General features: G+C 48.5%; 9 protein-coding genes across 9 annotated transcripts; 6 read left to right on the top strand and 3 right to left on the bottom strand.

Annotated features, from left to right (window-relative positions):
• Nucleotides 1–18: 18 nt before the first annotated feature.
• PtrM4_038100 (uncharacterized protein) lies at nt 19–1,221 on the bottom strand (the record flags this gene model as incomplete). Its single annotated transcript, XM_066104257.1, has 1 exon — nt 19–1,221. The coding sequence occupies one exon, from the start codon at nt 1,219–1,221 to the stop codon at nt 19–21; it is 1,203 nt and encodes a 400-aa protein (XP_065966459.1).
• A 219-nt stretch (nt 1,222–1,440) lies between these two features.
• Nucleotides 1,441–2,793, top strand: PtrM4_038090 (uncharacterized protein; the record flags this gene model as incomplete). Its single annotated transcript, XM_066104256.1, has 1 exon — nt 1,441–2,793. One exon carries the CDS (start codon nt 1,441–1,443, stop codon nt 2,791–2,793), a length of 1,353 nt encoding a protein of 450 aa, XP_065966458.1.
• Nucleotides 2,794–2,878: 85 nt separating this feature from the next.
• On the top strand, nt 2,879–4,269 carry PtrM4_038080 (uncharacterized protein; the record flags this gene model as incomplete). Its single annotated transcript, XM_066104255.1, has 3 exons — nt 2,879–3,053; nt 3,175–4,209; nt 4,265–4,269. 3 exons carry the CDS (start codon nt 2,879–2,881, stop codon nt 4,267–4,269), a joined length of 1,215 nt encoding a protein of 404 aa, XP_065966457.1.
• A 459-nt stretch (nt 4,270–4,728) lies between these two features.
• PtrM4_038070 (Dimer-Tnp-hAT domain containing protein) lies at nt 4,729–7,281 on the top strand (the record flags this gene model as incomplete). Its single annotated transcript, XM_066104254.1, has 1 exon — nt 4,729–7,281. One exon carries the CDS (start codon nt 4,729–4,731, stop codon nt 7,279–7,281), a length of 2,553 nt encoding a protein of 850 aa, XP_065966456.1.
• A 166-nt stretch (nt 7,282–7,447) lies between these two features.
• PtrM4_038060 (uncharacterized protein) lies at nt 7,448–9,613 on the top strand (the record flags this gene model as incomplete). Its single annotated transcript, XM_066104253.1, has 1 exon — nt 7,448–9,613. The coding sequence occupies one exon, from the start codon at nt 7,448–7,450 to the stop codon at nt 9,611–9,613; it is 2,166 nt and encodes a 721-aa protein (XP_065966455.1).
• Nucleotides 9,614–11,271: 1,658 nt separating this feature from the next.
• PtrM4_038050 (uncharacterized protein) lies at nt 11,272–12,069 on the top strand (the record flags this gene model as incomplete). The annotated part of the gene is made up of 1 exon (XM_066104252.1): nt 11,272–12,069. The coding sequence occupies one exon, from the start codon at nt 11,272–11,274 to the stop codon at nt 12,067–12,069; it is 798 nt and encodes a 265-aa protein (XP_065966454.1).
• A 4,108-nt stretch (nt 12,070–16,177) lies between these two features.
• Nucleotides 16,178–16,452, top strand: PtrM4_038040 (uncharacterized protein; the record flags this gene model as incomplete). The annotated part of the gene is made up of 2 exons (XM_066104251.1): nt 16,178–16,185; nt 16,254–16,452. 2 exons carry the CDS (start codon nt 16,178–16,180, stop codon nt 16,450–16,452), a joined length of 207 nt encoding a protein of 68 aa, XP_065966453.1.
• A 2,303-nt stretch (nt 16,453–18,755) lies between these two features.
• PtrM4_038030 (uncharacterized protein) lies at nt 18,756–21,320 on the bottom strand (the record flags this gene model as incomplete). The annotated part of the gene is made up of 2 exons (XM_066104250.1): nt 18,756–19,001; nt 19,050–21,320. The coding sequence occupies 2 exons, from the start codon at nt 21,318–21,320 to the stop codon at nt 18,756–18,758; spliced, it is 2,517 nt and encodes an 838-aa protein (XP_065966452.1).
• Nucleotides 21,321–23,464: 2,144 nt separating this feature from the next.
• Nucleotides 23,465–23,845, bottom strand: PtrM4_038020 (uncharacterized protein; the record flags this gene model as incomplete). Its single annotated transcript, XM_066104249.1, has 2 exons — nt 23,465–23,528; nt 23,580–23,845. The coding sequence occupies 2 exons, from the start codon at nt 23,843–23,845 to the stop codon at nt 23,465–23,467; spliced, it is 330 nt and encodes a 109-aa protein (XP_065966451.1).
• Between the last annotated feature and the right edge of the window lie 753 nt (nt 23,846–24,598).

Here is a 24,598-nt window from a genome sequence, read left to right as displayed (position 1 = left end):
GCCTAATAAAGTAACTCTTTAACCTATATAGGAATCAATCATGTCGATCGATTGATTGTTGCGGAGTCTGTTCTCAAGAACTCTATTAAGCAACCATCTATCGCCACCCTCCTGGAGCTGATCCGCATTGCGCTGGTCTTTCAGGAAGTTCCAGCCTTTTTGCCCGTTGCTGTGGTTATCTTGGAGGCGATAGAGATAGACCGGTGGCACAATATCGTCGCGAGCTTCTTCAGGATGGAGTAGAAGCAGATCTTCTAGCTCTTGCTGGGCTTTTTTAACCTGAACGGCAATAAATTTGCGAAGCGCGTCCATGCTGAAGCCTGTGTCCTTGTACGTGACTAAGCTTCCATCCTCTGACCAGGCGATGTAGCCAAGCGACGTCGTGTTGCTTACTACTTTTTTTGCGTACGATCGCAAGCGGCACGCCCAGTCAAAGGCTGTGCGAGATCCTCGAACCATGAACCGCTCCCTCATCTCGTCTAGCATGTAGGAGGGGTGTTCCACCTCGCCGTCTTCTGCAGCTACTACTGATCGTTGTACAACAAGCATCTGCGCCATTTTGACAAACTTGGAGAGATCAGGGGAATAGCTAAGCGGGCCGCGGAAGACGCCACCAGAGCTCCCGTCAATACCTAGAACAGCAAGAAAGCTCAATACTACACTCTCAAAATGGTCGCCTTGGAGCGTGTGGTCGAGCAGAGCAATACAGAGGAGCAGACAGGCCCTGTCTAGGTCGCGGACTATCTCTTCTACTCCTGCTTCCTCTGTAAGTGACGCGTTACTTCGTGATAGGCGCTGGAGGGGCGAGAGCTGCTCTGCAAGGTGAAGGGCCCGATCAAGATGAAATAGCTGGGCGGTAGTGAGCCTGTGTAGTAAGGGGATGCTCTGCGTTGGCTGGCTTGTTCGATACACGAAGCAGAGAAGGCGCTTCCAGATGCCCTTATAGGCGCGAAACGTACTCTTGGCTAGTTTGACCATGAGCATACGATCGTGCCTGCCTGAACGGCCGGAGATGAAGCTGTTAATCTGTGCCTGGTCGAAGACGCTAATCTTATCCTCGCGGATAGAACGGTGCGCGCACTCGATAAGTCGGTCAAAACTCTCTCCAAGGAGAATAAGCGCGGGCTCAGTGATCGGGTTCGCTGCGTACGCCAGCGGCGCGACGTCGGCCATGTTTAGGCCGTAGAAATCAGACTCCGCAACAATCAATCGGATCGGCATGATTGATTCTGTCAGATAGCAGGCGTGTCGAGCCGAAAGTGCCGACACCGCTAGCTAATAACGGGTTAGCGTCTTAGCAGAACAAAACTCTCAGCGCGCACCTTAGAACAGAGAAAAGAACAAATAAATCATAAACATCCATCACTTTTGTGCAATATCTTATCTGATCTGACAATTAAGAGTCTCACTGCCTCTATAACGAGCAACGAACACGCAATAATGGCGACAAACCAGAGCCAGAGGGACGCAACAGTCATCCTCACCGACTCGAGCAAATGGATCCCCTGGTACCGCCAAATCAAGATGCAATGCGAAGCCCTAGAGATCTGGGACATTGTAGATCCAGCGGGCAACACTCAGCCTCGTACAAAGCCGACCGAACCTCTCCCTCCACTCGTATCCGACTATGAACCAGCCGCTGCTCTGAGAAATACATCATCAGCTCCATCCTCCTCTACACGAACCGCGAGAGCCAATGCCCGAGCGCCTACACAAGATACAGTTGACATAGTCAACCCTGCTGTTCAAACTCCAGCCATACCAGCTCGATACTCAGAACTCTCAGCGGAGGGGAAGGAGGCATACGATGGGGACTCAAGGGAATTCAAGATGGTTTTTGAATCATACAAAATACGCGAACGAAACTATCGAGACGAACGCACAAACATTGCGGCAATGATCAGACACCTGAATGCAACAGTTAGCCCACACCTCCAAGTGAGCTGCTTTGAGGAACATGGAACTCTCCGCACCTGGATCACAAACCTCCAGGTAGCAGTTGGAGTAGACCTCGACGATGAGATCAGAAGGGTACGAGAGAGGTACCACGATTCCTTGAGACCTATGAGAAGCCCGCAAAATTGGGAATCATGGCTCAGCGAATACGACCAAGCTGCAACTCGCGCCGAAGCCCTAAAGATAGGGGACGTGATACAAAGCAAGCTGGTTGTGGACGACTTCCTAAAAGCAGTCTCTAAGATTGCCCCAGCATGGATGGCAACATTCACTGGAGCGGGAAGCGACCGGAACAATATAGAAAGAAGGCAGATGATGAAACTCTTCCGCGAACATATGAGCCTAGCTCACCCAACACGAGGCAAATCAAGAAGTGCCTTTATGACGGGTGAAGCAGCCTACGCGGCGAGCGGTGAATCCGACTCGAACACACAGGGGGACGCCTCAAGTGTGCAAATTAGAGCGCCATCTACCAACCCTAGCCAGGGAAACCAAAGGCAAACAAACAAACGCAAAATGAATGCACCTGGCAACAAGTCCAAGCAATTCCAGAAAAGGAATACAGCAGAAGCTGGCGATATATGTCCTGCTTGTGAACAACGCCATGACATCAGTAGCTGCTACTATGTCAACCCAACTTTGGAGACCCCAGATTGGTTCAAACCGAACAAACACATCACAAAGCTGGTACAGTACAAACTTCAGCATGATGCAGACTTACAAAGAATAATACAGGAAACAAACCTGGAAACGAAGCGACCACGCCTAACTACGGCATCACGATCGATTACACCCTACATCAAGACATCACAAACACCGGACTCAGTCACTGATTGACTAGATGGACGCGAGATCTCGAGGCTGGACGAGGGCATGATGAAAGCGGCATTCAATGCGAGCAATCAAGGATACCCATTAAAGGATGCATTCATCCTGGATTCTGGCTCGACGACGCACATCTGCAACAACCTCTCAAGGCTCGAAGACGTACGCCCGCCTGCGATGGGAGATTACATTTGGGCTGGCAACTCAAGGGTTTGGATACAAGGATACGGAGCAGCACAGTCCGCAACAATCAATTAAGTGGGTCCTAGAAGGTTCAGATTGGATTGATTGATTACCGCTTTAAGCCTAGTAGTTACCTATAGGAGTTTAAGCCCTACCTAGATAGGTAAGTGGGTCTAGGAGAGTGACCGGATTGAATTGATTGTTGCGGAGTCTACGGAGCAGTCAAGGTGACGGCAGAGAGGGCTCAGGGCAAACAAATTCTACACCTGAGCAATGTTGCCTGGTGCCCAGACTTCCTCTGCAGCCTCGTATCATTCAGGCTGCTCCGAAGACAAGGTATATGGTGGGACAATCGAGAAGACCCGACAAGCCTACGACGATGGGATGGTTCAACCATTGCCACCTTATCGGAACACTATGGGCAATGGGTTATCGAGCCACCTACTACATCAACTTCAGCCTTTCATGTGCGTATGAATCGAGCCAAACGATCACCACAAAAGGCTACTGCCATATTATGGCACAAACGACTCGGACATCCCGGGCCGTCCGCGATCGAGCACCTCGTGCAGCAATCTGAGGGGGTGAGGATCAAGGGCATCACTACCGTGGAGTGTGACGCCTGCGGCAGGTCAAAATCGAAACGACAAATACGCAGGACGCCCAGACTGAACGACGAAGGGCCAGGTGAAAGGGTAGCCATCGACTTCCATGAGTATGAGGACGGCAGTTTCACCAAGGAGAAGAGCCAAATGCTGGTCACTTGCCGACGGTCCCGATACACATGGGACTTCTACTTCAAGGACAACAGACCGGCTCGCTCAATCATTCGCCTCCTAGGCCTCTTCGTCCAGTTCATGAAGAAACAATTCAACATCACAGTCAAAGTCATCGAGACTGACAACGAGATCGTTACCGTCAAACAAGAGGTCGAAAAATGGTGCACGTCCCTATCAATCAAACTCGAGCCCTCCGCTCCAGATACTCAAGCTCAAAACGGAGGAGCCGAGCGCTCAGGGGGTGTTATAAAAGAAAAGGCACGCGCAATTCGACTGGATGCAAACCTTCCATGGGAACTCTGGCCAGAAACTACCAGAGCGGCGGTATACCTATACAATCGAACGCCAAATTACCCAAACAATTGGAAGACACCATACGAAATATTCTTTACACGCGCAGCTGCCATCAACGGCATAGTCACCGGACCTCGAAAACCAAATCAAGCTCACCTAAAAGCATATGGGTGTAAGGCTTTCGCAATGACAGACGACACCCACAGAGGAAAGTCCAGGCTACAGAGACTAGATCCGAAGGCCTGGATTGGATACCTAGTGGGCAGACTTGTCATTAAGCAAACGCGTTTGAATAGTTTGTTTGATTTGCTTGACTATAAGCAAATTAAACAAACCAAACGCTGCCTATAGAAATATACAAACAAATCAAACGTACGATCGAAATTTGTTTAGTTTGTTTGACTGTTTGACTAATATTACATAGCGAGCTGTTCTATAGATGATGTCCTAAGGTGCTTTAAGATCGACTTTAATGATGTTTTTGAGATAGCGGAGGTAGCAATTTCGCGATAGTTTTCTTGTGTTGCATCTAGCTTAGTCATCATATAACTACACGAGCGTCGCTAGCCGTCGATGACCGCTATCTTATATCCCATCTCCCATCTTCTATATCGCTGTTAGCCATCTTTTGCAGCTACACTACCGTCTCTACAGCACGTTTTAGTGTTTCTCGTTGCCCAACACGCCGAAAATGCCGCTTCGTAACCTAAAACGCGCCGCCGAGGGCACCCCCGGCCCCCACGGCCCCCACAAGCGCGCCAAAACAGCTAAAGGCAGTGCATCGCAGCCTATCCTGATGGACGATTCGCAGCCTGAGCTGTCTATCCGCACCTCGCCACGTAAAGCCCTAGCTGCTGCAGCAAGCCAGGCCACCGAAGACGCGCCGTTCGAGTCGCAGTTGCGCGACGCTATACCAGAAGCTACTATACAACCGCCGGCCGAGGGTAGTAGGGCTGCTACGGAGGCTACAAGTGAGGCTATCGAAGGCGGGGATGATACTGGCTTTGATGACGAGTTTACGGACAACTTTGACGGCATTGATTGGAAGCGTTTACCGCGTTTTACGAAGCCGCTGCGTACGTTGAAGCGCAACAAAAGTTGGGTATATCAGTACGGTTACCGCGTTGCCTCTCTCCGTGAGCCTCATCGTACGTTCTTTGTTTGCAAATACTGCCATCATCGTAAGATCTTTTGCGCCTATCCAGAGGTTACAAAGTCGACCAGTAACGCTATCAACCACCTCGCGCAGAAGCTACTTGGCCACGGCTACGATCGCAAGGGCAAACTGGATTCGATTACACTACCGCGAGGCCAAACGACGCTTAAGATGATGACCGAGGGCGGTGTCGATGTACCTCAAGGCGTCGCTAACGAGCTCGGAAACTTCGACGTACAGCGCTTTCGATACGCCGCTGTTACGTGGCTTGTCGACAATAACCACCCTCTCCGCGAGTTCGAAACGCCTGCGTTTAGGCAGATGATAGAGTTTGCCAACCCGGAGGCAGCTGACGCGCTGTGGGTAAGTCACAACAGTGTAGCTAGCTTCGTGATGAGGCTGTATCGCTATATGGAGCCGCAGGTTGTTCAGATGCTCTCGTCGGCTATTAGTAAAATCCATATAAGCTTCGATGGCTGGACGACAAAAGGCGGCAAGCGCGGCTTCTTTGGAGTTGTTGCTCATTTTGCTGACGCCGACGGCACTATCAGGGACCTACCTATCGCGCTGCCTCAGCTTACGGGCGCCCACACGGGCGAGAGGATAGCTGAAGTTGTTGGCAATATAATCGATGTCTTCGGTATAACACGTAGCCAGCTTGGGTACTTTGTGCTCGACAACGCGTACGCTAATGACACCGCCGTCACCAAACTCGCCCAACGCTTTGAATTTACAGCAAGCCATCACCGCCTCCGCTGCGGCCCTCACACACTTAACTTAGTCGGACAGATGATTATCTTCGGCTTTGATAAGGACGCGTACGATAATGATCAGGACGAGCACAAAACAGAGGCAGCCTACCTACAAGAATGGCGGCAGCAAGGTCCGCTTGGTGTACTAATCGATATCATCAACTACATCCAAACACCGCAACAACACGATCTTTTTGCCGATTGCCAGCGCCGTGTTAACGCTAAGGCTCCCGACCAAAAGCAGGAAATACTCGAGCCGGTAAAGCCAGTCGTCACGCGCTGGAACAGCTTTCACGACACCTTTGTACGCGCCGCAAAACTCCATAACGCCGTTGATGAGTACGCCCAAAGCCACATCGAAAGGACGATGGGCGCCGACGCGTACGCGCGTAGCCGTAACAATAAGCTCACTAAAGTACCAGCTTGGATGAGATCTAATGGGCTTACGGCTGACGATTGGGCGGTAATAACCCAGTATATATCAGTGTTGGAGCCGCTAAAGGAGGCGACAAAACGGCTTGAAGCTCGCGGTAAAGCTGGCCGTTTCGGCGCGATATACGAGGTTATACCTGTCTTCGAAGCTGTACTTGCCGTGTACGAGCAGCTACTTAAAAACCACGAAAGCGTCGACTATAATGCCAATAGCGCGCCAGAAGATCACCTTCCTATCAACCTACGCGCAGCTTGGGCAAAGCTTAACGCGTATTACACTAAGCTCGACGAATCACCCGCATACTTTGCCGCTACCTGCCTCCACCCATACTACAAGAACTACTGTGAGAACAGCTGGCGCGACAAACCGAGCTGGCTTGAGGCAAACAACGCTGGGTTGAAACAACTTTGGGCGTTCTATAAGCCGCAAATACAGCGCCAAAGTCGCCCACCAGTGCGGCTCTCAAGTGGTATCAACGACGCCATCAACGCGCTCGTTAATGCGGAGCCTTATGGCATTGTTGAGGTGACAGAGATGGATGAGCTGGAGCGTTGGCGACGGTTTGAACTCCGCTGGACGCAGGAGCAGTTCGAACAAGGTAGTAATCCTGTTAGCTATTGGATAAGCCTACGCCCAAAGTATCCTAACCTAGCGCGTATGGCGATCGATATATTAACAATACCAGCCTCAAGTTGTGAGTGCGAGCGGCTGTTCAGCGAGCTCGGTGATTTATTAGAGCCAAGGCGACGCAAAATTGGGTCACAACTGCTTGCAGCAATACAGTGTATACGAAGCTGGCGCGACGCTGGCTTTAAGCCTCCATCTGATTACAACTCAGGCGATGTAACTGACGCTGAGGTAGCTGCAATATACGAAATATGCAAGTGGGACAGCGAAGCTTAGTAATATATACGATATACGATTAGATCAGCACCTAAACAGTATCAAATCTATCAAACTTTCAAACAAACGGCCTCCTAAAACACTATCAAACTAAACAACTCAAATACAATCTTAAGTTTTGTACAAACAAATCAAATCAGCGTCCAAAGTTTGTTTGATTTGCTTAATGACAAGTCTGCTAGTGGGATACCAGTCAACGAACATTTACCGCATATGGATCCCATCCATGGCAAAGGTAATCAGCACTCGCGACGTAGTGTTTGACGAAGACACAATCTTCAACGGCAAGACTGAGGACCTGATGGACAATCTCATGCACAACACCCTAGAGGAAATCGCAACTTGGGTGAGAACAGTCGAACTCCCAGGTACTCAGAGCCAACAACCAGAAACCGAGACGTTCTACGAGGACGATACGACGCAGGAAGAGAGCCCGCGCACTCAGAAAACCAGATACCACCAAGGAAGGAAGGTGGTAGAGGCATATCTAACCCCGCCACCAACTCCTCCACCTGTGGCCTTGCTAGTTCAAGGAGAGGTGAACAACGAGGATATGACGAACATGTCCAACCAATCAACATCAATGACCAGTCCATGGGCAGCCGCATTCATGGCCGGCACCGAATCAGGACACATTGGTCAACACGAAGGAAAGCCAATCGATAAGGCTCAGGTGAAGAGACTACTATCCAAGGGAATCAAGCCCCATCGTAACCAGCTACCGCCACTCCCAACAGCATACTCAAAGCTGGAAGACCATCCACTATACGAAATGTTCAAGGAAGCAGAAAAGACACACCTTCGGAGTCACCAACAAATGAAGTCATGGACTGAGGTCCAAGCATCACCAGTCAAACGAGCAGGGCACCAGATCCTAGACTGTATGTGGGTATACACCTACAAACTCGACAAGCATCACCGCCTCATCAAATGCAAGGCAAGATTGGTAGTAAGGGGAGACCAACAACGCAACATCACCTCCCAAGACACATACGCAGCAACATTGGCAGGACGCTCATTCAGAATGCTTATGGCAATCGCCGCCAAATACGATCTTGAGCTGAAACAATACGACGTCACTAATGCTTTTGTGCATGCTGCAATCGACAGAGAAATATACATGAGGATGCCAAAAGGATATCAGAAGCCTGGCACTCTACTCAAAGTGCAAAAGGCACTCTACGGGCTCCGGATCTCACCATTACTGTGGCAGAAAGAATTCACCGCAACTCTTGCTTCGATAGGGTTTCAACAAATACCACAGGAGCCATGCTGCATGATCAAAGACGGAGTTATCATCTTCTTCTATGTGGACGACATCATCGTTGCGTACCGTTCAAAGCAAGAATCAGAGGCCATGAAGGCCATCAACTGGATCCAAGAAAAATACGCTTGTACGGGAGGAGACAACTTACAGTGGTTTCTCGGTGTAGAGGTTATGCGCAATCGCAAGCAGAAGACCATACAGCTATCTCAAGCTGCATACGTCGACAAAATCAGTCAACTCATCAACCACCAAAATGTAAGGCATGATACGCCAATGTCAGGCATCGAACTCCGACCACGAGAAGGACTCGCAGCACCAGCTGAAGTCAACAAGTACCAACGCAAGATTGGATCGCTTCTATTCGCTGCAGTCACAACAAGACCCGACATAGCCTTTGCAACATCACGACTTGCTCGCTTCCTAATCAATCCAAGTACAGAACACCAAGACGCTGCAGACCGTGTGCTCCTGTATCTCAAGAAAACAGAATCCCTAGCCCTCGAACTCGGTAGAGGCGATGGCCTCGAGGTAGCAAGTGACGCGTCGTTTGCAGACAACACACTGGATAGGAAAAGCTCGCAGGGATACGCAATCAAGCTGTTCGGAGGACTCATCGCCTGGAGAGCAAGCAAGCAAGATACTGTGACAACATCAACAACAGAAGCAGAGCTGCTTGCCCTATCACAAGTTGCTAAGGAGGCAATCTTAACGTCGCGGTTGTTAAAAGAGCTTCAGGTAAAGCTAAGCAATCCAATTATCACAATCAAGTGCGACAATACTCAGACGATCCGTCTAGTAAATGAAGACGTTGCCAAATTGCAAACAAAGCTTCGGCACGTTGACATACACAATCACTGGCTACGACAGGAGGTTACCCGAAAGGTGATCAAGGTAGAGTATGTGCCGTCTGACAACATGATCGCAGACGGGTTCACAAAGCCACTGCCAGCCAATAAATGGGCCAGGTTCCTTGATCAACTGGGACTCGTCGAGCGCGAAGAAGCCCCGCTCAGAGAGATTGAGCTCAAGGAGGTGCAAGAGCAACTGGAAGGCCTCATTATGTAGGATCGATCAACCAGTTTATGCAGCTTGCAATATGCCTTCCAAGCTGAGGGGGTGTGTCAGATAGCAGGCGTGTCGAGCCGAAAGTGCCGACACCGCTAGCTAATAACGGGTTAGCGTCTTAGCAGAACAAAACTCTCAGCGCGCACCTTAGAACAGAGAAAAGAACAAATAAATCATAAACATCCATCACTTTTGTGCAATATCTTATCTGATCTGACAGATTCCTATCTAGGTTAAAGGCTGCCTAATAAAGTAACTCTTTAACCTATATAGGAATCAATCATGTCGATCGATTGATTGTTGCGGAGTCTGGTAGAAATAGCGCGGCCATCTAGTCATCTCAAGCCACGGCGATACCTCAGTTTTTGTGACCTGGCTGCTATAGATCTGCGCTCTAGCATTCTGCTCTTCGTTCCCTGCTATAAGCTGCTCATCAACCAAGGCTCGGTAGACGTCGGCGTGCCCTCTTGATCTAGTCTTCACTAGATCCTGCACTTGATCTGGGACATAGACTGTAAAGAAAGAGCTCTGATGGCCTGAAGCAAAAAAGCGCTGGCAATAGGCCTCTCTGTATATTGGTCCTTTGTCTTCTTCTAGTATAGTAATTGATCTCCCTGGCCGTCCTTTCTTTCGGGGTAGGATCCTGTGCTGCTGACTAAAGTGCCGCTCTAGCAATCTTTGGCTAGACTTAGAGCGAGAGACTATATAGTCGCAGCGACTACACTGGTAACCACGGTGAAGCTTTAGATCTGGAAGAGGTGGGTCTGTAGGTAGCGGTCGTAGAATCCTCTGAGTCCTTGGATCAAGCAGGCTGTATCTCTCTCTCAGGCATTCAGCAATAGTGTTAGCTGCTTTTCTCACCCGAAACTTAGCGAAGTCAAGGCCTGCGTCGCGACACGCCTCATGAGGGTGTAGGTTGCTGATATGGCTAACAAGATGCAGAGGCGCAACAGCGCAGGCGCATAGCTTACACACAATAACTTGGTGTTCAGCATAGAATGCAAAGAGATCCATTATTATTAAAGCGTAAGGTAAGAAGGTAGGAAAGACGCAATAAGATATCGTAGAGGATAAGAGGTTAGAGTGCTAGTGAAGGCGAGTGAGAGAAGATAGGAGAGACTGCAACACAAGAGGCGACTAAGCTATAGCATCTCGGTTCTTGCTTTTCGGGCCTTTACCGGTAGCCTATATAACTTAATGTTTATGCAAAAGCTAAGGTTTATTCAGCGAGACTTAATGAAGACGGATGTAGCCGAGAGTTTTGATGAGGCGAGGCGCTAAGCTAGGATCGCATGCTCCGACGCTGCTGATTGGCTCTAAAATGAACTCTTATAAGGTTGCATTTGGGCATATATCTTAGGGTACGCGGCAGGACCTACCTGCTAGTTGCAAGAGAGTATCTTTCGGGCTGGCCAGAGACTCGTGCGCTCTCGACAGCAAGTTCCGATTCAGTTGCGAAGTTTATCTTTGAAGAGATCTGCTGTCGTTGGGGTGTGCCCGAAAGGATTTCGGTAGACGGCGGAACCGAGAACAAGTCAGTAGTCCAGTCGCTGGCTACGCTCTTTGGTATTCACCGGGTTCAAGCCTCCGCGTATAACTCGCGCGCGCAAGGGCTTATCGAAAGAGGTCATCAAGGCTTTATCCATGGGCTGGCAAAGATGCCGGGCTTGTGGATAGACAACTTGTCAGCAATAACGTGGGCCGAGAGAGTGTCGCTACGAAGACCGCTCGGGTTCTCACCTGCGCAGTTGGTGCTTGGTCAAAATCCGGTCCTTCCGATTGAACTTGTAGTGCCAACGTGGCAAAGCCTACCGTGGAGCGAAGTTCGGAGCCATGCCGATCTTCTTGCGGTGAGAGCTACGCAGCTGCAATTCCGCAGAGAGAACCTGGAAGAAGCAGTCCAACGTACGAGAAGACTTCGGAGAGAAGCTGTGGAGAGCCGCAACGCTAAGAAGGACGTGCCGAAGCCCTTTCAAGTAGGAGACCTAGTTTTAGTTTGGGACGCGATTAAGTCCATCGACAAGAGCTCGGATAGGAAGCTCGATGACAGGTGGAGAGGTCCATACAGAGTTCGGGAGGCGCAGGCAGATAAAGGGTACTACCGGCTAGAGGATCTAAATGAGGTTGCTTTTCCGAATACAACTCGGGCTGATCGCCTAAAGAAATTCGAAGAACTGCCGGAGGAGCTAGAAGATAGCCTGCTGCGAGGGCGCTTGCGGTTGTATCCCGAGACCGAGAGATTGCCAATGGCAAGGCCTACGGCGCCAAGACAAAGGCAAGCGACGCCAAGAGCTGACCAGACAAGAGATGTTCAGGCTGGGGAGGACCGCGAAGGAGAGCAAGACAGGCGAACGATAGTCGGAGGGATAAACCGAGGAAATATCGTGGAAGGTTCAAGAAGGGGAGGGCAAAGCCGGCGCCTCCGGATAGCGCGCGGGGACAGCGACACAGAGTAAGGGAGACAGAAGAGGCTGGGGAGGTTAGCATCACCGAGCAGCTATTGGGAAGAAGAGAGGCGATCGCTGCCGTGGTTGTAAGGTGAGAGAGCAGTTGAAGGCAGCGGTGGGCTTGCGGAGGGACTTTCAACAAGAACCTCTGGCCTGGACTAGTTAAGAGCGCTTCGGAGGTGGAGGAGCAAACGCGAGTGTTTGTCAGGAAGGCAGCATGGTTGCAGGTTGCGGCAGGCATCGCGAGACAGTCGGAGGAGTCGTCGAAAGCGGGTCGGATAGTTTTGAGAGGCATTCGGCAGCTTGAGGGGACCAAGCTGGAGGCTGGGGAGGAAAATGTGGTGTAGTAGCTTGTCACGTGTTCGGCGTTAGGTAATCGGCGCTAGGGTTGAGTATTTTAGGACGACTCCGCGTAGAGGAGCTCGACAGTTATCGTACACCATTCTTAATACTACCGTTTATTGTTCGGATACCTTCTTGTTCTCTACTCTCTACCGATTGCGGGTCGGCAGCCTCTCTTCTGACTATTGAGGCTATCCCTCTACCACACTAGACCTTTTGCTCGACTCGAAAAGTTGGTGTTCGATGTCCTGCGCAGCTGTCAACACGTTATAACCGAATCACTTATTAAACATGTCAGACTATCCACTATATATACCTTCATGCTACAACTGCAGGAAAATCGGCCTTTTTGTAGTTCAACAAAACACTTTATATTAAATGAAAGTTTGACTTACCTCACATACGACCATAGGACACTGAGAACTAGGCTTCCCGTCCGCTCAGCCATATATAAGCAGTGTACCGGCGGATTAGTAGTTAGGTGGGTGACCACTAGCGAATCCCCGCTGTTGTATGTTTTTGAATTTTTTTTTGCCGATCTGTGCGGAACTTTGTAGGTCCGACATGCTGCCGAAGAGACTACCGCGATGCTCCGACATTGTCATCACATAACTACGCATTCTCCACCATGCTATCTTTAGAGGCACAGTGTTTTCTTTTTGCATAGGGGATCGGAACATTACTTCTAATAATAATTTCACGGCGTCGCTATTGTAGGGATAGCTGTATGGTTATAAAAAAGGAGATGAGAATTGGAGAGAGTGGTGAGAGGGCGGATAGAGTTGAGCGGTACTGCTGCGTCCACAACGACTCATTGCCGCGGTGCCCGCATCGCGTTCCGGGGAATACTGGAAGTCGGACAAGCGATTGCCCATCGTAACAACATTAATATAACTAGGGGATACCCTGCTAGACTAGGTAGAGGACTTACGATCCTGCCTCTCCACCTTGATCAAGGTAAAAGATGGTGCATTTCGTCCTCCGCCTATGGAGGCCATTAGTACTCATCTAGGTGAAATATTAAAGCTGTCAGATCACGAGTAACTATCTCTTCGTTTCGCAGTGCTTATTCGGAGATCTTGTCCAAAGCTACGATTCTAGACTTTAACCCAGTCCCTTTACCTGCTGTGGAGTGGCTGGCTAGACATGTCAACAATCCGTCAGTTTCCCGTTAACGGATTATTATTATTATTATTCCATTTAGAGTCCTTTTTAGTCAGAGATTATGCAAGACTTTGGCCTAGGCCGTTCTATATAGGTGTTTTCTATGAGTAGTTTCTTTGGGGTAGTACAGTTTGGAGGATGTTTTGCGTGCTCCTATTCTAGAGTAGATCTGGAGTAGGCGCTAGTGCTAAAGAGCAGTGTGGTAGATAGAAAGAGATGTAGCAGCGGGCTCTTATAGTAAGAAATACAGTTTTGTTAGTTTTATAGAGTAGCTCTCTCTAAGGTAGTGTTATACAGTGACTGTGTGTATTTCTGGTGGTTGCCCTAGGTGCCATTTTCTTGTTCTAATTCTAGTACTCGTAATAAAAGCTAGGTGTAACGGGCTGAGCCTCGAGTCACATGACTAGGCTGCTAGCCTAGTCGCTTCCCCGGCAACGTGAGGGCCGTGCGCCAACCCAAACAAAGCAGGCTCGCCGCTTGCGTCTATACATGGGCAAAATGGTCGGTTATTCCGGTCGGTTATTCCGGTTAACCGGTTGGTCGGCATTTTCGGCCGGTCTTGGTCGACCGGTTTGATTAATATAATTAAATTGGTTAAACTGGTTAACTAGTTGAATATCTATAAGCTTCTTGTCTTTAATATAATCCTGCAAGCTTACTTCTTTCCTCGTTACTATTCTACGTTATGTCACTTCTTGCTGAAACCTCGTCTTCATCTTTACCTGCCAACTTCTACTCCTTTATAGAGATCTCTAAGGAGCCTCTATCTATAAAAAGGAGTAGTAAGGGCGTTACTATCTACACCTGCAAAGTTTGCGTTCTTCGACCGTTCTCCGGAAATCATCGCATAAATGCGGTCCGACACGTTCGGAATAATCACCCATTACTAGCTCTTACTCTTCCTCTCGCGTTATCAAGCCTAGCTCCTGAGTCAGTGACTGGAAACTCCCTTACACATAACCCTCGCAAGATTACGTCCTTTTTCTCTTCTTCTCCGTCGCCCGATTCTATAAGGAACGTCTTCAGTCTCCCGCGGTATCATAATGCTATCGTAGCCCTCTTCACACAGCGTCGGCTCCCGTTTTCTGCTATTAAGTGGAAAGAGTTCCAAGAGCTCTCTCTTGCTGCCAATCCGTATATTGAGGACCAACTTCTAAAAACCCGACGATCGCTCCTACGCATAATCATCACAAATAAAGCCTACTATTAGGAACAGATTAAAGAGAGCCTACAAACCGCTGTGAGCTCTATTCACATCTCCTCCGATCTCTGGTCTTCGCCTAACCGCTATTCTCTTCTGGGCATTACTGCACAGTAAGTCGATGTAAACTATAAGCTTCAAACTAGATTACTGGCTCTCCTAGAATGTCGCTATACCTATAGTGGAGAGTGTTAAGCTGAGTTGCTTCTGCAGGTTATAGAGACCTATAGAATTGCGTTAAAGATTGGCTGGCATACTAGAGATAATGCTACCTCAAATAACACTACTTTGCAGTATCTCGAAAGGCTACTTTATGCTAAGGGCATTTCCTTTAATGCAGAGCAACGGCGTGTTCGCTGTATAGTGTGGTAGAGGGATAGCCTCAATAGTCAGAAGAGAGGCTGCCGACCCGCAATCGGTAGAGAGTAGAGAACAAGAAGGTATCCGAACAATAAACGGTAGTATTAAGAATGGTGTACGATAACTGTCGAGCTCCTCTACGCGGAGTCGTCCTAAAATACTCAACCCTAGCGCCGATTACCTAACGCCGAACACGTGACAAGCTACTACACCACAATAGCCTATATCATCAACCTAAGCCTCTAAGCATTTCTACTTGCGTCATCGAAGGAAGCACTTGAAGCTGCATTTACTAAGGCCGCTGAAGTTAAGGGCGAAGAGCTTATTAATATATTCTTAGATGTGCTAGCTGAGAGGCGAAGAAGAGAGGCAGAACAGCGTTCTACGGAAAAGGATCAGGCTGTACAAGAACGTCGAAAGAGGCGGCGTGCGAATACAGCTAAGAGTGTAGCAAGCCAGGAGTCTACTGCTGATAAGTTTGTGGGCATTAATGTTGCCATTCAGGACTACCCTTCTTGGAATCGGCCCGATGCTTCTTGGCCGAATGTTCTACAACCTTCACTTTCACTCCTTTGCCGTCATGTGCTTACGCACATCTCATGTATATAACCTTGTGTATCTACTCCGTAGGACAATCAACGCAGTTCTCATATGCAGTTGTTGACGTCTTGTCTACTGCGATAATTAAGAACATTCTAGCATTACGCAAGCTCTATGGTCTTGCTAAACTGCTCCGTAGTTCTACTATCTACATGGACTTATGGCGAGATACTGTAGGACTGCAGCTAGGGATCGACAATCGCACTCGCTGGAACTCATGGTATTACTTTATCAGCCGGGCAAAAAGGATGAAACCTCAGATTGTTGAGTTTATGTTTTAGCATGAAGTAGCTTTCGGAGATAACCGACTAACTGGAGAGGACTGGCAGATTCTCGATAGAGCACATGAGTTCCTTGAGACATTTGCTGAGGCTACTCTGTACGCGGAGGGGTAGAGCTTAATTGCTCAATCGCTGCTTATTATTGAGATTCTTCTAAAGAAGTTTGAAGATGAGAAGGTACGTTTAGAAAGCTAAGACTCTAGGATTCTTTACTAACAAGGCTTGTAGAAGAGATACTCCTCTAGGCCTAAAAAGGACCTCCGTATGGTTAGAGCTATCAACATAGGCTGGTTTGTCCTTAACAAGTACTATAGTCGTGCTGACGAGGTTCCTGCCTATGGAGCTGCTATCCTTCTTGATCCGTCATCTCGCCGCGCATATCTTGACACATTCTGGGAGAAGGCTTGGGTTGATTCTGCAATCAAATCAGCTAGCATAATTTAGGAAGAGTTTAATAGTCAACTTACTAAGGACACTTCTCTAACTAGAGATGCGGCTGCTGTAGTAGAGCTTAATTTAGCAAAGTTAAATAGCTTTGCAAAGTATAAGGCAAAGCAAAGGCTTAAGTATGCTTTACCTAGAGCTGTAGATGATTTCTATTCTTTTATTAATGTAACGGGCTGAGCCCTAGGTCACATGACTAGGCCGCTGGCCTAGTCGCTTCCTTCCTTCTATCACTCCTTCCCCCAGCAGCCCGTGCACCGTGCGCCGCGCGCCAACCCAAACAAAGCGGGATGGCCGCCCACTTCCTCTTCTTCTCTTCATCTCGACTGTAAATAGCATCTGGATTAGGTAGCTGGAATACAGTACCTACAGACCGTTCACAATTAAGATAGAACCTATTAATCTTAATAGTTTGAAGCTTACTCTACTAGAGTGGTGGTGTCAGTCAACTCAAAGGCGATGCTACCCTCGTCTCTCTCGAATAGCTATCACTATCCTCTCAATTCCTGCAGAGTCTGCAGAGCTAGAGAGGGTGTTCTCAGGAGCTCGGAGAACATGTTCATGGAGTCGTCTCAGGCTAACGCCTCAGAATATTGAGATTATTAAGTGTATAGGCAATTGGCTAAAAAAGGGGCACATTTACCCTGTTAGGGCGAGTGGATTAGGATTTCCTATCACGCCGGATCCCTATGTTAATCAAAGTACTGCAAATGAGTTAGATCAACAGCTTGTTAAGTGTATTAATACTAATTTTAGTTAGTAGATAGATACGTTATAAAATACAACTAGTCTAATTAGTTTAACTAGTTTAACTAGTTGGTTGTTTTGGTCTCTAAAATTGATCCGGTCGGTTGTTTCAGTCGGTAAATTCAACCGGTTAACCAGTTTGCCCATGTATGCTTGTGTCAGAATAGGGGCATATTTTGGGTGGTGGACAAAATCCGGGTGTTCGGAGCTGTGGATTCTGTGGATCAGTTAAATTAGTCAGCGCGCACAATCCACCGCGACCCAACTGATCGAACAGCGTTGGAGAAGAACAGAACACAACGACATCAGACCAGAACAATACAATCGATCCCCATCATATTATTATACTACTATCCCCGTCTTTGATAACCCATCACAATCTGACAGCTTGCGTCTTACCTTCTTTCTTTATCTTGACTGTAAATAGCATCTGGACTAGGTAGCTAGAATACAGTTCCTACGGACTGTTCACAATATCTATATGCCACGCCCTCGGAAAAGTTGCTATTAAGCGACCACTACAAGAAACAAGGCTAACTATACTTAATACAAAGTCGTTACAAAGTTCAGAATAAAAAGTATAGCTTAATATAAAGTAGGTACAAAGTGGCTATAAAGGTAACCCTAACTTTAGGGACTGCGGTCCTATAAGTCAGATGCCAAGCACACTAGTCAACTTTATCGCAACTTCATCGCAACTTCATCGCAACTTCATCGCAACTTCATCGCAACTTTATCACGACTTAACACAAACTTTTGTAGATAACCCTAATCTCAATTGCTAGTTAGACGCTAGATAGAGTTGCTGCACCTATAAAGACTAAGATAGGCGTGTTTAAGCCTGAAGATGGCTAAGTGGCTCCCGACGTCTATCGAAATTGGTTTGGCTGGGGGCTTAGACACTCCACGTCCCCCGCTGCCCAGTCATGGAAAAAAAGGGCCAACTTGCTCACTTTCTGACCCCCTAGTTGGGCTTCCTTTCCTAACACCTGGAGGTACTTTTCCTTCGTTACCGGTCTGTCAGCCATGCCCGCTTGTACTAGATGAGGCCGGATCCAGACCTTAAAGGGCTCCGAGTGCGTATAAATCAAAGCCGCGACGGCTTTCAGAAGGATACCAGGATACTGACAGTGATCAGGCCCACGGTCGTAGAAGAGCCCACCCTCGGGCCGCTCCTCCCATCGCGCACAGAGCCCCTGTGGAACGCGGCACGCCACGCAGGAGGTATAAGGGGACCACACAATGCCCTCCAAGTGCCGAACATGGGTCGCTAAGTGCTTGTGACATGAGGGGGAGAATGGACACGCATCCGCCAAATGCTCGGCTTCGTCTTGGATCCAGGCCATACAAAGAGCACATTTGCCGCGCCAATCAGATAACCAGACTTTCCAACAAGCAAGTAAAGCAAGTCACCGCTCTAAACTTGACTTGCTTGGTTCAAACATAGGCTTTACTTGACTTGCTTGGGGTGATTTTTTTACTTGCTTGACTTGCTTGTATTACTTGCAAGTACTTGGATTACTTGACTACTACAAAGAGATTAAGCTACATACAAATTACCAAAACTCAGTGTTCCACTCTAGTATGTTGTAATCTCCTACAAGCTGCTCATCTGAAAGCTTAGCCTCGCTACAGTTGTACGGTTTATAACCAGCTCGCACCCATGACCTTACTAATTGAAGAGCTGCGAGTAGCTCACTGCCCAGAGCACGTCGTTTAGGTTCAAGAAGGTCGCCAAGCTCACTGAAGAGGCGCTCACAGTCGCTGCTTGATGCTGGGATAGTCATGATATCGATTGCAAACTGCGCTAAATGCGGGTATTTCGGCAGTAGTTGTATTCAGTATTGGACAGGATTTCCATCTGCGTTGTACTGCTCCTGCGTCCACTGCGGCTCTTGTGTTTTCCAGCGCTCAAACTCGTCAAGTGGAGCCTCTCGGTCATTGTTGCGGCTAAGTATAGCAATAATTGCCTCGTCTATGTTGTTGCTACTCGGCGCAGTTGTATACCGCTGGCGTGCTCGTTGAGGTTTGTATGCCGCCCAAAGCTGTTGGAACGACGCGTTGGCACTAGTAAGCCAATCAGCTTTGTCTGCCCACGCCACATCGCAGTAGTTCTTGTAGTACGGGTGTAGGCAAACAGCGGCGTAGTAAGCGGGCGAGTCGTCGAGCTTGTTGTAGTAGTCGTTGGCTTTGCTCCACGCGGCGCGGAGGTTGACGTTGAGGTGATCCTCTGGAGCCTCGGCATGAGCGTTGAAGTCGACGTGCTCGAACGGGCGCGCCCGGGCCTCAAGCTTGCTGAGTACGTACTCAAAAACGGGTATAACCTCATAGATTGCGCCGTATTTGCCATCCTTAGAGCGTCCCTCGAGGCGTTTTGTGGCGTACTTGAGCGGCTCTAAGCAGTCCTGGTACTCTGCAATCACCGCCCAGTCAGCAGCTCGGAGCCCAGTTGATCTCATCCAGTTTGGGGCGTCGGGCCGCTTATTATTCCGCTGCGCAGCGTGCGCATCTTCAAGGATAACCCTATTGATATGATGCTCAGCGTACAAGTTATACGCGGCTTGAAGCTTGGTAGCGCGCTCAAAAGCAGCATAGTATGAGTTCCAGCGAGTGACGACAGGCTTGACTGGCTCGAGTACTTTGAGACGCCCTTCAGCAGGCAGGTTGTTGTTGGCAAGGCGCTGGTAGCCACGAAAAAGCTCGTACTGTTGCGGCGTTTTGATATAGTTGATGACGTCAACTAGCACTCCAATAGGGCCATCTTTCCGCCACTCTCGCATATACTGCTCCTCGGTATTGTACTGCTCTTGAGTGTTGCCGTAGGCGTCTTTGTTGGTGCCAAATATAATAGCCTGGCCGATGAGGTTAAGCGTGTGACAACTGCAGCGGAGGCGCCGGTGAGCGGACTCAAATTCGTACTCGCGCGCGAGCGCGGCGATCGCAGTGTCGTTGTTGGTAGCGTTGTCGAGTACAAAATAGCCTAATCGGTCGCTTGTTATTCCGTATGCTGAGAGCGTCGTCGAGATAGCTTTGGCAATAGCCTCACCGGTGTGGGCGCCAGCGAGCTCAGGCAGATCGATTGGTAAGTCTCGTATTATTCCAGCTGCGTCGGCAAAGTGAGCGACTACTCCAAAGAAGCCACGTTTACCACCCTTTGTTGTCCAGCCATCAAAGCTTACGTGTATTTTGCTTACTGAGCCTGACAGGGTGTCGATAACTTGCGGTCGTATAGACCGGAACAACCTCATCACAAAGGTAGAAACGCTGGTATTACTTACCCACAACGCTGCCTCTGCCTCTGGGTTGGCAAATCTCATCATCTCTCTAAAATCAGGCGTCGTAAGTTCGCTGAGCGGGTGGTTTCGGTTAACAAGCCACATGACAGTGGCTGTTCGAAAGCCCTCTACGTCGAAGTTTCCAAACGCGTTAGCAGTGTTTTGTTGTACGTCTAAACCAGCGTCAAAAGCTTGCCGCAACGACAGCTGGCCTCGAGCTCTCTGCGCTAACTTTGGGCCATCTTTCGTAAGGTTGTGGCCAGGCTTTGGTTGGCTGAGATGGGTGGCTGCTGAGGTTGTAGCCTGAGTAATGTTAAACAAACCACCACGGCCAGCGTCGATAGTTTTGTGTACATGGCAGTACTTGCACACAAACCAGATTCGAGATGTAGCATGGCGCTCAACAACGCGGTAGCCATACTGAAAGATCCAACTTTTTGGGCGCTTAGAACGCGCCAATGGCTTGATAAAATCAGGTAAACGTGCCCAGTCAATGCCGTCAAAGTTCTCAACTAGTGCGCTGTTTGTCTCATCCTGACCACCCTCTCCAGCCTCAGTTGTAGCCACCGTGCCAGCTCGGCTGCCCTCGGTGGGCGCGACAATCTCAGCCTCCGCCTGCGACTCTAAGAACTGCAACTCGAAGGTAGGTATTGGCGGCGAGGCGTTAGCCTGGCTTGCGGCAGCTAGGGTTTTGCGAGGTGATCGACGCTGAGGTCTAGGCTTAGATGCAGGCTTAGATGCAGGCTCAGGTGAAGCCTCAGGAGTTGAGGCGACGTTGTTGGTGGCAGCGGCTACTTTCGTACGTTTGCTCCGAGCAGAAGTTTGTGGTAGGCGACGTTTGGCCATATTGGGGGTATCAGGGCAGTATAAATCACTGGAAAACGCGTTGCTATAGGGGATACTGCATTGCGATAGGCTTCTAGACAGGCGTACGTCGAGATTGGAGCAATGCGCTAGACTAAGGCTAACGTTATTTGATAGCCGCTTAGCCTGTTTGGGACTCAACCGAGGCAACTGCAACACTTCAAAACCATCGCGACATCTACCGTACAGCAGTTTTAGCACCCTCATCACAGTAACGCTAAAACAACCAAGTAAACCAAGTAAGCCAAGCAAGCAAAGTATCTTGACTTGACTTGCTTGCTTAGCTGCCCAGCTCTTACTTGACTTGCTTGCTTGGTTTAAACCAAGCAAGTCAAGCAAGTAATCCAAGTCAACTTGCTTTTTGGAAAGTCTGCGTGTGCGCTTTTTATGGTCGAGGAGGGTGTTTCTGGACGTAGGGATAGAATGCAAAGAACGGATACTCCAAATGGTCACAGCAGGGACAGAATGGAACGATCGCAGACATCACGTACAAAAACTGAAACATCAAATGCCGGCCTTTCTCACTTGAGCGTACAGAAATGCTTGCGAAATATTGTATTGAACCGCCCAAGCGAACTTTGCATTGTCTTCCCCCGCTACCCCAAGCCCCCATCGAACACCAACTTTTCGAGATGACAAAAAGGTCCTGGATTACCCTTTTTTCATCTCAATTCCATTGAAATGCCTTCCTAGAATCAGTTTCCAACGTCTGCTTTTGCGTGCAGGCGTTGTGGCGGGCGCGCTGGCCGCTGCAACTTTGACAGAGTTGTTACCTGGCCTTAGTTGAGAGAAATCTCTGCAAATGGCCCGTGCGCCAACTGATTTTAGATGTTCGATCGAAGGCACCCTCTACGAAACCGACAGAGCAACGGCTCTTCCTTAGGTATATATCTCTATTGCTGCAAAGTAATAGGCCTATATATCTAGATGCTACCTATACCCGAACGCCCTAAACCAACTCGATATACCGACCCCATATACCGAACCGCTCCAGCACCTGCTGTCACCAGCACACTCACGAGCAAAACACCGACCAGGCACTAGATGTATAGATCTATTATCTCTCTTGTAGATCCCTATATACAGACGCCTACACCAAAAGCCCTCTCCACCGAACGACCTAAACCGACTCGATATACCGACCCCATATACCGAACCGCTCTAGCACCTGCTTTCACTAGCACACGCACGAGCAAAACACCGACCAGGCACTAGATGTATAGATCTACTATCTCTCTTGTAGATCCCTATATACAGACGCCTACACCAAATACCCTCTCCACCGAACGCCCTAAACCGACTCGATATACCGACCCCATATACCGAACCGCTCTAGCACCTGCTTTCACTAGCACACGCACGAGCAAAACATCGACTAGGCAATAGCTGTATAGGTCTATTATTGTTAGGTTATAATAGATTCCTGTATACAGACGCCTACACCAAAACGCCCAAAACATCGACTAGGTAATAGCTGTATAGATCTATTCTGTCTTGTAGATCCCTATATACAGACGCCTACACCAAATACCCTCTCTACCGAACGCCCTAAACCGACTCGATATACCGACCCCATATACCGAACCGCTCCAGCACCTGCTTTCACTAGCACACGCACGAGCAAAACATCGACCAGGCAATAGCTGTATAGATCTATTCTCTCTCTTGTAGATCCCTATATACAGACGCCTACACAAAACAACAGACAGACACTGTATAAAACTACAAACAATATTTCTTTTCGCAAAGAGCTCGCTGTTACATCTCTTTCTGTTCACCACACTGCTCTTTAGCACCCGCGCCAATGGAAGACTAGCTCGGAAATTGGACTACGCAACTATCCTCCAAATTGTACAAGACCTATAGAAACTCCATATTGAACAACATACATAGAACGGCTTAGCCAAAGTCCTACATAGTCACCGACTGATACAGGACTCTAATGGAAATATAATAATAATAATAATACCCCAAGCCTCAATCATAGATATTGCGTATCCTTGACCTAATCCCCAATATCCGACAATTAATGAATCCAGTTTCTGGGATTTCTAAGCTCGTTAGTATGTCTATTGTATAACATCTACATCTGATTCTGATTCTAACTCTAATTTAGGCTTACATTATCAACAAGGCTTAGTTAGTGTAGGTGAGCTATTAGTACAGATGCATACTGTTGGATCCCCATACCTATAAAGATTTTTAGATTGACGATATATATATAGGGTTGAAAACACGAACGGCTCGCAGCCAAAGGACTGCCCCTTCAGCTTTTTGCACGCAGATCCGCACAAAGAGTTCGGGCCCTTTGCCCAGCAATTTTGATAGACCTCGATCCCGCCACGTCCTGGATATCTGACGTTTGCGCATCCGTCTGTGTAGCCCGGAAGAGGTCGCCAACCACAACATGGCCCCAACCAGTTTATTACATGTTTATATTGACCATAGGATTGGCCTTGAACGCAGAGGGTAAGAGCTGTGGCGATTACGGTGACGGAGACCTTCATAGTAGGTAAGTAGAGATCGGAATAAGTTTACAAAGTGGCGCGTAAGCTGGTGAGAAAAGAGTCTTTCGGTGTGATTGTTCAAAAGTATTCGGAAGCGGTGGTTTTGGATGTCGCAGTTTCATGAGGTCTGACGGTCCATAACACACCCTTATAGTTGAGAGAAAAGCGGGCTATCTAGATGCTATGCCTGTTTGAGCAACTGCTGTCTCCTTTATTTAGGTTATGGGCCCACGGTACCTTGCACAATTACAAGGATTATAAAAGTCTTCGTTTGTTTACTCGCAAGTGGTAACACAACATCACAGAATTCAAGACTCTGAACGTCTGTAACTTCCATATATGTCAAGCTTCGAATCTCACTACCAATCTCACTGTCAGCTACCTTTTGATCGCAAAGAAGAAACGGCGTAAGACTATGCCCTCAAAGCTTTCTGACACCGCATCAGGCCCGGATCTTGGACACGAACGATCATGCCGAGACTTTGCTCGTGTATGAGACATATCATTGGATCTTACTTAGTGAGGACCTGTGTTAGTGCTTACAGCGTCCCGAGGATATGAGATTGCTCGGCTGTAACTGGCACAGTCCGCAACAATCAATTAAGTGGGTCCTAGAAGGTTCAGATTGGATTGATTGATTACCGCTTTAAGCCTAGTAGTTACCTATAGGAGTTTAAGCCCTACCTAGATAGGTAAGTGGGTCTAGGAGAGTGACCGGATTGAATTGATTGTTGCGGAGTCTAGTAACTGGGC

This window comes from Pyrenophora tritici-repentis, chromosome 1 (genome assembly GCF_003171515.1).
Source record: "Pyrenophora tritici-repentis strain M4 chromosome 1, whole genome shotgun sequence".
In the NCBI taxonomy this organism is placed as follows: domain Eukaryota; kingdom Fungi; phylum Ascomycota; class Dothideomycetes; order Pleosporales; family Pleosporaceae; genus Pyrenophora; species Pyrenophora tritici-repentis.
This window is presented reverse-complemented; position numbering and strand designations above follow the sequence as displayed.